At 36.9% G+C, this 17436-nt stretch overlaps 1 protein-coding gene across 3 annotated transcripts in view; it reads right to left on the bottom strand.

The window, feature by feature from the left end:
• LOC136883385 (ankyrin repeat and SOCS box protein 3) overlaps positions 1–17436 on the bottom strand; it is a 182034-nt gene that overhangs the window by 14753 nt on the left and 149845 nt on the right. For all 3 annotated transcript variants that reach the window (XM_068229859.1, XM_068229869.1, XM_068229862.1), the window contains exon 9: positions 3772–3937. In XM_068229859.1, the coding sequence (XP_068085960.1) occupies positions 3772–3937 (166 nt within the window). The remainder of the gene's footprint in view (positions 1–3771; positions 3938–17436) is intronic.

Below are 17436 nucleotides of genomic sequence, written 5' to 3'. Positions count from 1 at the left end.
GTTTGTAACTTGTCAGCCGAGTATGCAGCTTCAGTTGATGGAGAATTTTGCTGTTTGCTTGCCTCCGGACATGTAACACTTTCTGTCCAGCCGGTAATTGGAAAGAATTCAAGACGTCGACGAAGAAGTGTAAATAAGGTTAGGGATGCTCTTCGTAAAGAAGGTTGCACCCATATGTAGAGAAATAGTCGTCGTACTTTTCTCTACCAGATTAGGATTCACGGTAACAGTGGAGTGCAGTGGGGCTCTTACCTGGAGGTATGTTAAAAGTATAATGATGTTTTATTTTTTATTGGTGATTTTAATGGTTTGTAATTTGCCTTTGTAGATGGCCCACACGAGTTGGTCTCGTTAAATGATATTTTATTTTATTGGTGATTTTAGTGGTTTGTAATTTGCCTTTGTAGACGGCAAACACGAGTTGGTCTCGTTAAATGATATTTTATTTTGGTGGTGATTTTAGTGGTTTGTAATTTGCCTTTGTAGACGGCAAACACGAGTTGGTCTCGTTAAATGATATTTTATTTTATTGGTGATTTTTGTGGTTTGTAATTGGCCTTTGTAAACGACAAACGAGTAAATCTCGTGAAGATATGATTTTGTTGAGTAGTATTGTGTATATTTGCTCTATGTAAACGGCAAGCACTAAGTGGGTTGCATAAGTGTTGATTTTTGTTGGTGTTTGTCACATATTAGTTCTTATTCTGGGAGTAAAGTCATAGAATCAAACTTAAAGTGAGTCTTTTGTCAGTGGAGTAAGGCTGAACCTGGCATGTTACCCAAATTTAATTTCAGGGGTTATATAGCAACAGGTAAGGTTATAAAGTAAGTCTGGAGCCTCGTCAGCCTGATGACCGTCGCCTTGGGAGAGGGAGTGGCTCGTTGCTCTACATAATTAAATATTCCTGCAATTGTTTTGCAGGTGGCGCCCATTATTCTTGTTATTAACACTTATTTGAGTCAACGTTTATCTGTTCAGTATTTCAATAGATTGCAGTAGTTACAAATTTTAACAATTTAAAAATAATCAATAAGATTATATTATGTCTATTAAAACAATAATATTGATCCATTAAAATTACTTAAAATGTAAACTGGAATGAATGACTTAAAATGTTACTATAGTATGTGTTGATTAGATGTTCGTATAAATCGTTGACCATTATATCTTCGCTCAATTTCATTAGACTGTTTATGATAAAAACAGTTATTCACATAAGGGTGAGCTCTTGTAATAAACTATGATGTTGTTTTTTTAAAAATAAACATGATGAGGAATGCTAAAATGACAGATAATGGTTGAAAAACGAACTTCACTGTTGATAAAACGTCGCCTGGATCGGCGTAAATGAACCTTTATGGGACTTCCTCGCGTTGTATTTCAAACATTATTTTGTGTAGTAATGTGTTAATATTGGGCTCCTAATGGAGAACTACTGATCTCGTAGGTGAAATTTAAATCGGGTGTATCCCGTGTGTGAATTGAGGGGAGATTTGTCTCTTGGTTGTTTACTGAGGTTTGATGGTCACTGACTTGCTGCTGCGTGTGTTGTACTGTTTTTATCATAAACAGTCTAATGCAATTGAGCGAAGATATAATGGTCAACGATTCAATATTATTGTTTTAATAGACATAATATAATCTTATTGATTATTTTTAAATTGTTAAAATTCATATTTTATCAATGTATATTAGACATTTTTCCTTTTTTTCTTTATATACAAGGATCAGGGCCCTGACCCACCATGGTTTATGTTATCTATAGCTGAAGATGCTCACTAAGATTGAGCGAAACATGTCCTACTTGTAATTAAATGGTTTTATCCTAAATATAAAGGACATTGTGTATTGGAAAGGTGGTTTTATTAATATAATAATTTCTTATTATGACACTTAATGTAAGATCATATAATTAATAGTATATCCTTTATTATTACATGTAAATATGATATATAAATCCAGTGTAATGTTGTGCAACACAGGGTAAATAGTCCAGAATAACGCACTGAAGGTTGATAGAATGTTCGATCCATTTGTACATAGGTTATTGGAGACTCAAGGAGATTCGAGAAAAACATGTTGGATCATACTATTCTGGAAGCCTGGCCAGGCAATGTACATAAAGAGGCAGTCTTGGGAGACGGTGTAGAGTTGTTAGCGAGAGTTACTAGTTACAGTCGTTAGTCAAGTGTGTGAACTCATGTTGTGATTTTGTTGTGTTGGTAATTGGTTGACATGTTAATGTGGCAGTCTTCTTCTTCTTCTTCTTCTTCTTCTTCTTCTTCTTCTTCTTCTTCTTCTTCTTCTTCTTCTTCTTCTTCTTCTTCTTCTTCTTCTTCTTCTTCTTCTTCTTCTTCTTCTTCTTCTTCTTCTTCTTCTTCATAGCAGTGTTTTGTCAAGATGGTGGTTCATTAATGTGTGTGTATATAATTTGTAAATAAAATAGCATACACAACAGGCAGCATCTCATGTGTGTGTCTTTGAGATTACAATAAGGTTCTTTAGCCGTATTGCAGAGGTGCCAACCTTTGAAGTGGGTTATCAGTAATCAAACTCCGCTCCTTAGCAGACTTTTCGAGTCAAGTCCATAGAATGATCCTCCCTCTTACCTTCCTGTCAGAATTTTATTCTACAGTATATCATATTACACAATAACATTTTCACACTGCCTGTTAATTCAGTGATAAAACATTCTTTGTAACTTGATTGGCACCCAGCAGCTGCTTTTCAGTGTAGGTATTCGTGAAGCATCCTTTCCTCGGTGATGACACTTTCGTCTTTTGAATCATTAAGTGATTCCAGTGTACCTACATGTGGTTAATGTAGCCCTCATTTCTGTAAATACAATATTATTTAACAATTTATAGTGGAGAAGAGCAGAGCAGAGTGACTTCATTCACACAATGAATTTAACAATGCTTACGGGTAATAAAAGAAAGTGACGATCGAATAGAAGCATCGTTGCCAACTCACAGGCATTGAAACAAGGAAGATTGAGGAGAAATGCTGCAAAGGATTGACATTTTTTTTCTTTTTTTCCGTAGAAATTTTTGTTCATGTCACTTCTCCGCAATAATTTTCCCTTTGACCGTAACGCCGTAATCATGAGGTGAAATTTGTAATAATTACGGACAATCCGTAATAATTGGCACTTCTGCGCAACTTGGTATCCATTCCACTAATATCTTCTTTCACACTTTCAAAGAGTTCATCAAAAGATTTCTTTTACATTCTGAAGTAACTCAAATATTTGGTACCATCATCATATAAATCACCGAATATTTACAGAAAAGGCCTCTTTTTCAAAGGACATTTGAACACAGAATGTGACTGAAACCCACGATGCTTTCTTTTCGACAATAACAAGAGCAACAAGAGGGGGCTAAGTAGCAACCGCTCGCAACACGGAATTCGCACAAGCTACCCTGCAGGCGATTTTGGTCACCAATTCCTGTCGCCTACTTTGAAGCGGTCCTTACATCAACAGCCTGCTTCTGAGGATGAAATGCAGAAATCTTATACTGAGTTGAAGAGACTCCCTCAACAGAAACATCTGTGGCTGCAACGAAAAGGCTTAGCCTCTGGAATATGACGAGAAGAAACTGAAAGAAAATGCCTTCAACTTTAACACATTTTATATATTAGTCCAGCTGGAAGAGAAAAATTCACATGACAGTGTTCACAATTAAAATTGAAATATTTGTTGTTTTTGCATTCATTTTGAAACAATGAATAAAAATCTGTCACGACTAAGTTGATTATGTACTTACAGGCTGGAGCCATCCAGATCACATCCGTGCTTTAACAATTTCCGAAAGAAATGGAACTTTATTTGCATAAAATATTGCGTTGAGTCGTTCGTATCACACTCAGACAGCACAAGCCCGACAATGGGAGGCATCATGCCCCCACCAGCCGCAGCGTTTACTGGAATACCTAATACATGAATAGAAAAACAAATTAGCTTTCTTAACCAAGCCTGACATACAATATCTCAGCTAGACTAGGGCTGAAATCCTGGTGATGATGGATATTTTTATCAAAACATGGCCTAGCATAAATACTGACAGCACATGAAATATTTTGAAAATACCGTGGATCCATACAAGAGAGAGACAGTTGTGGAGCTGTTGATATGAAAGTCAACTAAACTTTCAGCTTAGAACAATAATTCAACCAGAATGTGCAAGATATTCAGTTTTGCAACTGCCCGCAATTCCTGACATAGCAATTAGAAATCGGTGGGGATACCTTCAATGTGAGAAATGTGTACGTAATGTACCCATCCCGGGCATATCAGGGCAACTATTACAAACAGATATATAAATGGAATTGTTGGAAGAGAACCTTTGGAAGTCATTTTCCGGGCTCGAAGTCTTGTCCCCCCTACTTTCATTGCGTCAACGGCTAGAGCTCAAAAGCATATGGGCAATGGAATGTTCGTAAGAGAAAATAGGCACTACAAAAAATATAACAAAAGTAGGGTTCTCTATAATGTGAGAGGAATACACTAATATTATTAAATGAGAAGAATCTTTGTTGAGAATATTTGCTAAACATTTTATTATACTGATAAAATCACTTGGTAAGTACACAAGATGATGCCATATTACAACACATAAACAAAGAAATAATCAAGACTGAAACAATAATTATATATAGTATGCCTTAACATCCTTTTAGTTTATTCACAGTTGTACTTGTCGCTTGGCATACCTTAAATCATTTGAGTAATACGCACTGATACGTGGATTTATTTATAATAGTGATATTAAATGGCACCTACTATTTTAATAGGCTAATAAAAATGGCACCTTCTAGTTGAATCATATCTTTAATTAACTATCATGCTTGTGGAATGTATGCATTCCAATAGTACACTTCCTTTTACACACGAGATTGCATCGCCGTATATCAAACACATGGTCTATTTGACCACGACAATTATATATTACACTGAACACACACGCGTACCCTGGGTTTACCTAACAAATTATATTCAAAGTAAAATCAACCAACGCTGGTATCGAACCCACCACCATAAAACACTTTGGGAATAATAAAACACGTAAACACATTACATAGAAAAAATCAAACATATATCACAAAATACATCTTGAAGATATGGCTTAATTAAGACATAGTATCAGGTTAAACCCATGGTTCCAACGTGAGTCAAACCCACATACTTCAGTTTCCGAGGTAAAAAAATCTGAAATTCCTATCACGAGCTAATTTAGTACCTAAAAATGGGGAGTAATCCATCCTTCGCAAAATCATAAAATTATCCACGTTACTAATAAGATATTAGCATGGAATCGATACTGCACTGGCAAATGAAAGAAGGCTTGCAGGTAAATGTCAAGACTCTTGGAAACAACACAATCTCCCCTCAGACCGTGCAAATCCTTACACCGTAAATTCGTCACTCTATGACAATGGCTGTGTGTCCAGCTCTGCAGCTACAAAGACATCTTGTATTCCTTCCTTCTTTCTTTCTTTCTTTTCTCTTCCTGTCATCTTGGCTCGTTCTCAAGTATGCATTCATTTGAGAGCCACTACTTCTTATTATTTATTATCTGGCTATATATTCAGCCGAATTCAATATATCATGACAGCCATAATTATTATAGTCCTTTATCATTCTAACATCTCAAACATTTCACAAGCTTCACCTTCCCACATCATACCACTGCATCTCAAATCTGTTCTATTAAATTACAGAGAAGACTCCATTCTCCCAGGTTATTTAACTAATTCAATTTCACTCGCGTATCTATATAATTCACATATTACCTCGGTTTGAACATCTTCAATGATCATTTATTATCATATGGGATTTATAAATACCTGAATCACCTTGAAGCAAACATATAGTCTATATTCAAATTACTATGAAAATCTTTACCAGATAGTAACATTACAAAGAAGTTATAAATTTAGCTAAAGCACTATTCTTCTCAAAAATGTGTGCTTCATATGCACTAAGAATTTATGGGATCTATATACAAATTCATTCAATAAGCCCACTAAATATCAATGATTATTCTTAAATCACCTAGAAACCCTAATTAAAATAACAAATAATCTTTTCCCAGTCACATGCGTATAGTGTTCCCTACATTTAATATTATTAATTATAACATTTGAATATTTACAAATAAAAAATTGCTACGGGCATGCATATCTCGTGGTTTAATATATTCAAATCAAATGTACTCATCGAATGCTGGGTATGGTTTGCTGTCATCCCGAGGTACACTTGAAATTTTACACCATCATGATGACTGCTCCTCTCTTTGATAGTCCTTGATTCCTCTTCATCCTAACATGATCCTTGTCTCGAACTGTGGTCTTCTTAGTGGAGTTTCTAGACGTTCCCTGAAGAAATGATTGCAGGCACTTAGGCGCGATTCTCGTAGGCTCCAGTCCTTGGGTTCGATGATCACTCACAAACATACAGGCAAAAATGGGAAAATCCGTTACTAAACACTGTTTATGTGCTTTCAAAGAATCTACTGGTGATTAAATCCACTAATAACTTTAAATAGATTAATCCAAATTGTGGCAATTTGTATAAATCACTATTCATTTCCCCATTAATCACATAGTTTAACTAATTATCACCATGAGTGTCCATGGAGTATGCAAATGCTTTTTTTGTCAGGAATATCGTTCTTTAATTTTATTGAACGTCACTCACTCTTAAAATGCTTTAGATCGGTCACTATTAATTACTGAACGTAATTAGCTGTCTCACTACTTCTAAACAACCTGATGCGTTTGCTCTTTCACTAATGATTGCACCATGAGCCGCGACTGACTGTCGTTGATATTTAAAAGATTAAATGTTGAGATAAGACTTCTATTCATCACCACTATACATTATTTTGTACCACACGGCTTATTTTGCGATATTTTACATCGCACTGATGTGTTTTCCTTCCTCGACACAACACTTCATACACTGATATCCACAGTTCACTACTAATGTGCGAGTACTGCAGCTACACAAATTACAATGGGATATTGCATCTAGGTCCGGGTTTTATTTATAGTATCTGGACTGAGTGGTCGGGGAGGAGGCCCCTGATCGAAATTAAGCTCCGGTAAATGGAATCTTTCAGCGACGTGAAAGCAATCAAATTATAGCTCGTGACCCCTATTTTCTACTGATTTCGGCATGTAAAAGATCTCTGGTGATACATTTGATATTTACCCGACAAAATTCATTAAATCTCAGCCATAGACGCCCAAAAGAGATCCGGTTTACTCTATCTGCCATCTAGTGGTCCTAGAGTAAAACAGAACGTCGAAATTGACGAGCAGACAGCCAGATGGCGCCAAATCGAAATGTCTGCACATGGTAGCTGAGGCCATACGATTATTATTATTATTATTTAAAATCAATACGATCAGCGGGTCATTCACAATCTCAAAAGCGTCCTTTTAGCAATTCACGCGTCATGGTTCATCTCGCAAGACCTCCCACTTTTTTTCTCATGTTGCCAGATTTTGGTAGTCATCTTTAGTCTGCGTACCATTATATAACAGGCGTCATTACCGATCCACTATTAAAGTATTGCATTTATATGCATCAACAATTAGTATTAAATACATCGGTTCAAATGAGACATGACTCATAAATTTCCAGAGATTATCTCAGACGAAGGTGTTCTTCTTCTTCCTCTTTTTAGTTAATTATGGTGAAGTGGCACCAATGAATGCAGTGTTGAAGTGTTAAAGGATATTTATTTCTTGGGGGTTAACACACCTTAATTCAGCCCACTCTGCGACAACCTACATTTCCACGCGTAGCGTCATCTCTCCTCCTCGCTCGCACAAGTGAGAGCGCGATTTGAAAGTTCCGGGGTAATAAGTTACCCGATACAGCGCAGTAAACTGCTCCCTTCGGGCAGGCGTATTGCAAGTCACATCCCGGTTCGGCATGTAGACTACTAATTACGACATTATATGTCGCAGAATGTTGCGGGAAACGCATATATGATCGACTAAACCTCCTAACGTGCCTATGGCATGGTGATGAACGGTTACAGTTAGAAATGCATACAATAAATGGTTGATGGTTTTCCATCCATCCGTCCGTCCGTCCGTCCATCCATCCATCAGATCTGCATTTAGGGCTGTCACCGAGGTGGGAGATTTCCTAAATTATTAACTTATTCTTGTCTTAAATGATTTCAACGTAGTTGAAAATTTTAGAAACGTCTGCTTTTGGCAAATTATTCCAATCCCGTACTCTTTGTCCTATAAATTAATATTTGCCCCAATTTGTCCTCTTGAATTCTAACTATATATTCATATTATGACCTTTCCTACTTATTATTTCAATCTCATGTAGCGGAGAAAACATCATCATGATCATCTGGAGCTGTTTCTAACCACAAGCTGGGTCTGCTTAGAATATAAGTTTCACCATCGTTTTCCATCCATTCATCACTTCTCTTCTCTCACTGTCATCCAGTTCCCTCTTCTTGCGTTGATGCTCTTCTTTACACCTTTCAGCCATCTGTCCCTCGGTTTTCCTCTAGGTCTCCATCCCCATCCCTTCAACTCCATTTCTAACATCCTTCTTGGTATCCTCTCTTCTCCCATTCTCTTAACATGGCCACACCACCGCAGCCTTGCTTTTTCTATCTTTTCCCATAGGGGTAGCTCATTTACCAGTTCCCAAACTCTTTCATTTCTTACTCTGCCCATTTTCATAAGAAAAATATATGGTATTTTCAATACAATATATCAAATAAATGATATTACATAAGTCTTGGGACTAGTTTCAACCACTTAGTGGCCATCTTCAGCCAAATAAAATTACAGTAAACAGATCATGTGATAATTAAAACATATATATAACAGACGAAGACGATGTAGCATGAATAATTATAAGATTAAATTACACATAATAACAAAATTTATGATTATGATTTTCTTGTCGTGATATGATGTCTTAAAGTTCACTTCAATACGGAACAAAAATGAAACTGTCCATTCTTGTTAAACCTACTTGACACCTCTGAAACTTCATTTCCACTGCTTGTATTCTACTTTTATCCCTCCCCTTCATCACCCACGTTTCTGATCCATGTGTCGAAATTGGCATCCTTTACATCTCTGTGGTACATTCCTGTTCCATATCAATCGTTCCACACTCCTAAAGAATCCATTTGCACACCTTCCTCTTTCACTGATTTCCATCCTATTTCCTTCATTTTCTTCAGTTACACTTTCCAGATATTTAAAGCATAATGTGGTAAAAGAGAGAACATTATATGAACCAGTTTCAGTGTAAAGCCTAAAACAGATTGCAAAGGAAAACTACCACCCACCTGACACAGTAGACTGATTATTACGGAAGAAAAAAGAAAAAGTATCAGATAAACCACATCTGAAAACAACGATTTAGTGAACAAGAATACGTACCAGATAGTTAACATTTTCAAAAAGCAAGGTCTAAAAATAGCCTTCAGAATGAACATACTACAAAGACACATCAGCAAATGCAACAAACAAAAAACCTTCCTCACAATCAGGAGTTTATGGCAAGAAGCGAACTGAAATGGCACACATACAGGCCAAGCAAAACGCAATTTGCTCACCAGATATAAAGAACACAAAATTGTTGCTACATATAATCGGCATTCAGCATTCGGAGAACATGTATATGACAGCTCACATCATTTCATAGACACAAACACAAATCTAAAATTTAACATAAAAAACAAAAGCAAATCATAAAGGAGGCGGAAAAAAAAAAAAAAAAAAAAGGCCAACCACACCAACCTCAACGATCACACACATCCCTCTTCACACTACTAAACTAATTCAAATTTTGGTGCAACATTTCACATTATTTTTCATCAGCTTTAAACCCTTCCCAGCATCAACCGCTTATAAGCATCAAGGTAATTATTCACAAGTTGCATTAACCGCTTTTAAGAGTCCGAAGATTGCTTGTGCTTGTTTAAAGGAGCCTAACATCTAAGGTCATCGGCCCAGTCAGATGTTTATAGATATTTCTGACATATATTAGCCTTATTTTGCAACAAATACATTTTATTTCCATGGAATATCGTATTCTATGTAGAATTTTTGTGGCCGAACACACATTTTCTGTGTGGTCAGCAGTCAAAGCAATTAAAATCCCCGAGTGTAAACAAAGTAATTTTGCAGTGATATTGAGCGAATGCTCTTGCTTTGCGATGAAAGTGAAGTATGGATTGAGTCATGAATTCCATGATGACCGACACAAATGAGAAGAAATTGAAAATCTCAGACTGACTGGGTTATGTACGGAGGGCCATGCAACAGATTCGATTTTGCTGGCAATAGTGGGATTCGTGCTAACTTTGGGGATAATCCCGAATCACTGACAATATCTGAACATTTTCTTAGTGATGAAAACTTTTCTGAAGTAAAAAATAAAATTTTATATATATATATGCAACACGTGGAAAATCAATGCGCAGTTAAGGGGTTAATGAATCCTAATGGAGGTTAATCTGACAGAATGTATGTCTCGAGTGTGGAAATCTATGAATTCTCTTAAAAATTACTTTTAACACATGCACATAATATAACTCATGTACAAATCGTTTACGTACAACATTGTTTAGAATGTGAGGATGTTTTTTTGTAGAATGAAACATGTCATTCTTTATATGTGTGTGAGTTTTTACCAGATATGTTACAGTGTTATAATTAGTGTTTCAACAGACTGAAAATCTTTAAAGTTGTATAGTAAGAAAATGATGCTTTTTCAAACATAAAACACATCATTCTTTTTCAGATTCATCAATCACTGTTAAAAATCCACTAATAGAGCATTAGTTACCCCCTTGTTAAGGGCCTGTACTACGACAGCTGGATAAAAGTGTGGTTTAAATTTATGCGGCAGTTTGGACATGTATCTGGAAGTTAGGTTGAAAAGGCATACTACGACTTTTTAATGTCAAAAACTTCATTTTACTCCGTATTGAATCCAGATTTAAATTAAGGAGCGAGGGTAATTGGTTCCACCTATTCAATACTACAACAGTGTGAAGTCATTAATACATCACATATTTATTAGATTACAACATAGGGACCGGTTTCGGCAACTGTATTTGCCATCATCAGCCTAAGGAAAAATTGTTACAAGGCGTTATACAACTCTATATTAACAAAATTTTAAAATATATGTATATACAAATCGAACCATGCTCTTAAACTATTTTGTGTATTAGCTGTACACCATAAAACTTTTAATTGAAATTACTAGCATATTACTTATGTGATATACTATAATTTGTTAATTCTGTACAATCTTTTGGATATAACTAGTTAAAACATTGTCAATTCCTTGTAGTTGTTACAAAATGCTGATTAAGCATCTAGTTTACTTAAAATAAATCTCTTTAAAAAAATGTTTTTTTCAGCTGCTTAGACAATAAGGGCATACAGTTTTTCTTGGCCAATTATACATTCTAGTTACTAACATATATTAAAATAAATTCAGCTGATATCATTTTGAAACATTAAACATTTCTGTGTTTGGTATGGAGGTCCATTGTAGTACAGGTCTTTAGTAAAAAACGGTTCCTCATAAAATGAATGTTAGCAAACTATAAAAAGTGTTCACTCTCTGTCTTGATAAAATATGAAGTTAAACGACAATCCTTTGTGAATACACTGGCTTTTCGTAATATTAATGTGCGTTTTTAGTCTATATTTTGATTGTAGTGTTCTTAATTATGGGTAGACTTGATAATAGTAGACTGGTGGACCGGACTTCTTGAAAAACATTACGTTCAAAGGATTTTGAGATTCTAGAAATATCTCGAACCAAGACGGACCTAAAAGAAGGAACATATTACGTATTAGTGTAACAGAAACTGAGATAAGGAAAACACTTTTGTTTTAAGTAGAAACTCACCTTGACAACTTGGTGCTCGAGGTGAGTTTCTACTTACAAACAAAAGTGTTTTCCTTATCTCAGTTTCTGTTACGCCAATACGTAATATATTCCTTCTTTTAGGTCCGTCTTGTTCGAGGGAGGAGTTGGAGAGTTTGAGGGAGATAATTAGGATTCTCACAGAAGACAGGAAGGAAGATAGGACTCCCTCAAACAATGTACAGGTTACAGTAGGTGTACAAGAGGGAAGGGAAGGAAAGGGGGGAGTTGGAGAAGACAGGTGGTCTAATGTTCTAAGGGGAAGGAGATTGCAGGCTAAGGGCTCTATTCAGGATCAGAATTCAGGACAGGTGTCTGTGCGAAATCGGTACCAGTCACTCCAGGTAGAACAACAGAGGGAAGATGAGGGACAGAGAACTGTTGCTGAGATGTGTGGAAGTAGGAAGAAGGGAAAAGGTAGGAAAGGGAAATGTAGAGTAGAGGATAGGGAAAGACAGGTGGAACAGGGTCATGGGAAGGAGAAAAGGGCTTCTGCAGCTATAAAGGAAAGATAGGGCTGACCAGGAGGGGAGGGGATCAAATGAGGTGGGTAGGGTTGAGGCTCTGGTCATGGGGGATTCCATCGTTAGACACGTGGGGAAAGTGTGTGGAGGAAAGGGAACCAGGGTAGAATGTTATCCAGGAATTAGGTTGAGGCAGATGTTGAGGAAAGTAGATTGAGAGGAGGGGAAGGAGAAGGTGGTAGTGTTTCATGTTGGTACCAACAACGTAAGGCAAGCTGATATAAGTACCAACATTGTTGGAGATGTGTGGGATCTGGTAAATGCAGCATGGGTGAAGTTTAAGAAAGTGGAGATTGTTATTAGTGGAATACTGTGTAGGAGGGATACTGACTGGAGGGTGATTGGGGATTTAAATGAGACAATGAAATGGGTATGTGGGAAACTGGGAGTGAAATTTCTAGATCCTAATGGGTGGGTAGGAGATAGGGATCTGCGCTCAGATGGCCTTCACTTAAACCGCAGTGGTACGTCTAAGTTAGGAAATTTGTTCGGAAGGGTAATAGGGAGGTACATTCAGGGAAACGGGGTGGCCTAGGGAGCGGTGATAAGGGAACAGGGAACTGGAAATCAAGTAGGGATGACATAAAATTGTTAGTGTTGAACTGTAGAAGTATTGTAAAGAAAGGAATTGAATTAAGTAATTTAATAGATATATACTTACCAGATATTGTAATAGGAGTTGAATCATGGCTGAGAAATGATATAATGGATGCAGAAATTTTCTCACGGCACAGGAGTGTGTAAAATTCTAAATTCCCATGGAGGGAATTAGATATTTTTTGCCAATGGAGCATGTAAAAAATGTCAAACATATCAGATGTAAGGCTTTTCAGGCGTTTGCTCTATTAACCAGCGTTTCGTCTTAGGTCTGACACTAGACTCATCAGAGTGGGATGTGTCAGACCCTACCCACTGACGCTTAGGTGCATGCAGGTGAACCTATCAGAAGCCCTTATAAGAGGCACAGTCTGATAACTGCATACGGGAGATAAATCTCCACAATGGAATTATTGCCCGCCTAGCAATTCCAAATGGAAAATTCTGAGGGACAGGTATACTACCGTGCTAAATTTATTTACATTTTCAGTAACCTTATTGCCAATGCAATTAAAAAATTACTCCATCTTCCATATATCAATAATGTAGTTAAAATTTGTTAGTAGTAGGCAAGGAAATATTTAGCTTCTGGTTTGCAAAACTGCAGCCTATGTATTTGGCTGTTTGACAGGCCCTGAGATGTTAACGTGGCATTATGGAAATCGTGTTTCACAGAACACTATAATAAACTCGTTAACTAACATGGTGTTAACATTAATGATCAAGTCAGCAGTGTGTGGCATAAACATTATTTTGCTCTTCTGAATGATGTCGGGCATAATATTATCCATTTGCCACCTTTCACCTGTACTCGTTTTTGTTTAGAATAAAAGGTCCCATTTGAAATTGAACTTGCTCGGAAATAGGACGAGATAGTAAATTAGACTATGCACAGAAGAAAATTATAATGGAAGGTGATGGGAAAGAAACTTTGGGCCAGTAATTTTGCTTCAGTGGAGGAAAAACTGTCAATTTACTTTCTGAATGTGGGAGTGTTAGAAATCTAAAATGACAGATGGTACATACCTAAAGGGAAAAGAAAAGGTGTGGAATGAGTTAGCAAATGAATTCAATAGCCACTTGAATGTGACCACATGGTCAGCAAAACAAATAAAACACCTGTATAACAACCTGGACAGAATTTTATAACTATTAGGTTTTCAGTCTATTAAAACTAATTATGAGTAATAAATTTATTATTTTTTTATCTTTTTACTTTCAAAATCTTCCTCCACTTGGAGGCTGCCAAAGACAAAGAATACAGAAACAATCAATATGTCCTATACATTAATATACAACTTTGACAGGGGGGGGGGCACAGAAACACAAGAAGAAAAACATGCTGCCTACGACTCATTCTTTCGTTCTGATTAACTGAGTCCCTAGTGCTTGCAGGACGATTGCTGTTCCAAATCCTCAGGTGTATGAAGCGCACATGCTGCTGTGGTGAGCAGAAAACACGATACACGAAGGCGATGGACGAGACACTTGCGAAATAAAGCATTAAAAAAATACGCTTGAAAATGAGGTTGCATAATTTACAAGAAACAATTAAAACAGACTGAAAAGTCTCATTCTTGAAAGAACTTCATCAGCACTCAAAATATTTATAAAAGTACAAACAGTTTATGTTTATTTCTTATGAACTTGAAATCTGGAAGTTATCTTAATGAAGTTCTGTTTTCTTTCCAGTCTAGCATAGATTGTGCGGTGTTGTCATTGGCACGAATCCAGCTGGCCAGTCAGTTAGGTAAATTACTGCTAAGCCACGCCCACCTCCTTGGCTAGGTCAATGACATGCTGTATTTTGCCTACAGGCGTTTTATTTTTAGTGCTCCTCTTATTATTGTTGTTGGTGTTGCCGCTGCTATTATCATCATCCTTATATGATAATTCTTTTGTAAACTATGCAAGGATTCTTAATGAACATCGAATGGTTTGCTATTATACTGGTAATTATCTATTTTCGTTTACTCAACTTGTTGTAAATATAAAGATGCACACAATTTCAATTGTGTACAGTTCACACACACACACACACACACACACACACAAAAAAAAAACTAATAACTGCCCTCTTGAACAAAACACTGCTAAGAAGAAGAAGAGATTGCAATACTTGCATGTCAACCAACTACCAACCCAAGAAAGTTCACATACTTAACTTCAAACACTCGGCTAATGACTTCCACTACTAGTCTTATTAAACAACTCAACTCCCAAGACTGCCTCTTTATATACATTGCCTGCCCAGGTTTCTAGAAGAATATGACAACAGGTTTTCTTATAATTTCGAGTACCGGTACTCCAATAGCCTATTCACAATGAAAAGAGTTTTCTACACAATTCCAGTGGCAAGATGCGTTGTTCTGGACTATTACCGTGTGTTGCACAACATTGCATTGGATTTATACATCATCGGTACAGGTAATAATAAAGTATATACTATTAATTACACGTTCTTACATTAAATAAACTCATATTAATATACATACAGCACATGTTTCATGACATAACCTCGCAAATAATAATATCACGATTTATACCAAATAAAGTCCATACATAACTACGTAAATAATAATACTAATAGATGTAAACAACTTCATAGCCACACCTCACAAGTCATAATAATAATTGTACCGGGAGGTACACCTCAAGGCCGCGCATTCAAAATAAGCGCCTTAATGAATTCCTCTATCGACCAAAAGTTGAAAATGATAATACATGAAGTTGGAACTTCAATCTGAAGATGTCACCACTGGAAAATTAAGGAATAGCGTTGTGATGAAGTTTCCTAAACAGATTGAAATTCTCCTTGTTTTGTTCGCTATACATCAAGAAGTTTGAACATTTTTCCACAGATGACATTACCTAAAAACTCTGATCATGCACTCTGGTGCAAGAACCTGTAACTTAAAGAAGTTTTGTATTTCTAGGTTTTCCATACCTGAATCTATGTTCATTTATTTGTGGGTTGGCAACACTTCTTTTTCTTTCCGCCAGTTTTGAATCTATCCAATCAAAAATTTCTGTAATTAATTTTCAGCCTATCACAGGCTTCTTCTTGGTTTGTTGGGTTTAATTTTGAATGAACCAATAAAATTGAGAGGGTGTGGCCGGATTATTCATGAATGCTCTCGAACTATCCCTGAGGGTATATAAGTTGCAGCTTTTCGGGTTTCCTTGCCAATTGATCGTCGTCTTTCTGAGTGTGTGTGTTAAGGCAGGAGGCGGGGAGCCTCTTTCTTTGGCCAGCAGAACATCTACAAGGTAACGGCCACTTAAATTCTATCTTTCTTACTGTCTCCGCAACTTTATCTGAGGGGAAGGTCCGAATCTTAACTATGTAACAACCTTCTAAAATGTAAATCTTCTTTCGGCTAATGTAAAACTTCATAAAGTTTTTAACTGTAAATCGGGGATAGAGAGTGAGTTACGCTCTCGAGCTCCCCTTCATATTAGTTTGAGGTGTCTACGATTTAGTAACTGTTTTCTTTTCTGTAATGTATTAACTCATTGGACCCGAGCCACGGAACCATTCCATGCATCGTCTCGGTGTACCAAACGCCGGACCACGGAACTGTTCCGTTGTCTCATTTTACTACGTAATTCAACTTTTCCTCAAAGATGGCAGAGTGAGTTGCATTTGTGATTTGTGTAGGGACTCTTTCTTTGCAATTTTATATGCTCTTTGCTAATATACATTGATAGTGTGCTTGGTAATATTAGTTTGAAGTGGGCTATCTCTAGTTTTGAGATTCACTTGTAAACAAGATGGCTGCCAGTATAGAACTGATACTTACCGATATATAACCCCTTTTAGGACGTAATGATGATTAGGAATGAATTTTTTCTGTGAAATTAGTAGTAATATTAGTACTAGTGTGAGCAACGCTCCTGAAGAACAAATAGATGGGGAAATCGAAGAGGAAGTGCAAAGAGAAGACTGTGTTACAGCTCAGCAGGCGGACTGAATACGGTTCCGTGATGCTAATAAAATAAAATGTTTTACAGTATTCCTTCTTCCGCAGTTTGTGGTATGAAAGCCTTTTGTTTTCATGTATATGGTTCATGTTTGTGGGTTACTGTAGTCATGTCCTAGTTCGTGAACCATGGGCAACGGCTGAGTGGCCTAGTAAGTGGTCCTGAGAGTCGGGATACCAGTTGCTATGGAATGGGAGTGGGCATCTCGGACATATTCTAAGTCGTGGCCCTCCTTGTGCTCAGGCGGCTAGGACTATACAATTCACCAGTGGTCCATAACCCGTCAGAGGAGAGATCCTCACTTGGACTATGTGCAAGTAGGGCAGCATCCTGCTTTATGAATTAACCGAGCTCAGAACACTTTAAGCAAGCCTCGGACC

Source organism: Anabrus simplex, chromosome 1 (assembly GCF_040414725.1).
Source record: "Anabrus simplex isolate iqAnaSimp1 chromosome 1, ASM4041472v1, whole genome shotgun sequence".
Classification (NCBI taxonomy): Eukaryota; Metazoa; Arthropoda; class Insecta; order Orthoptera; family Tettigoniidae; genus Anabrus; species Anabrus simplex.
This window is presented reverse-complemented; position numbering and strand designations above follow the sequence as displayed.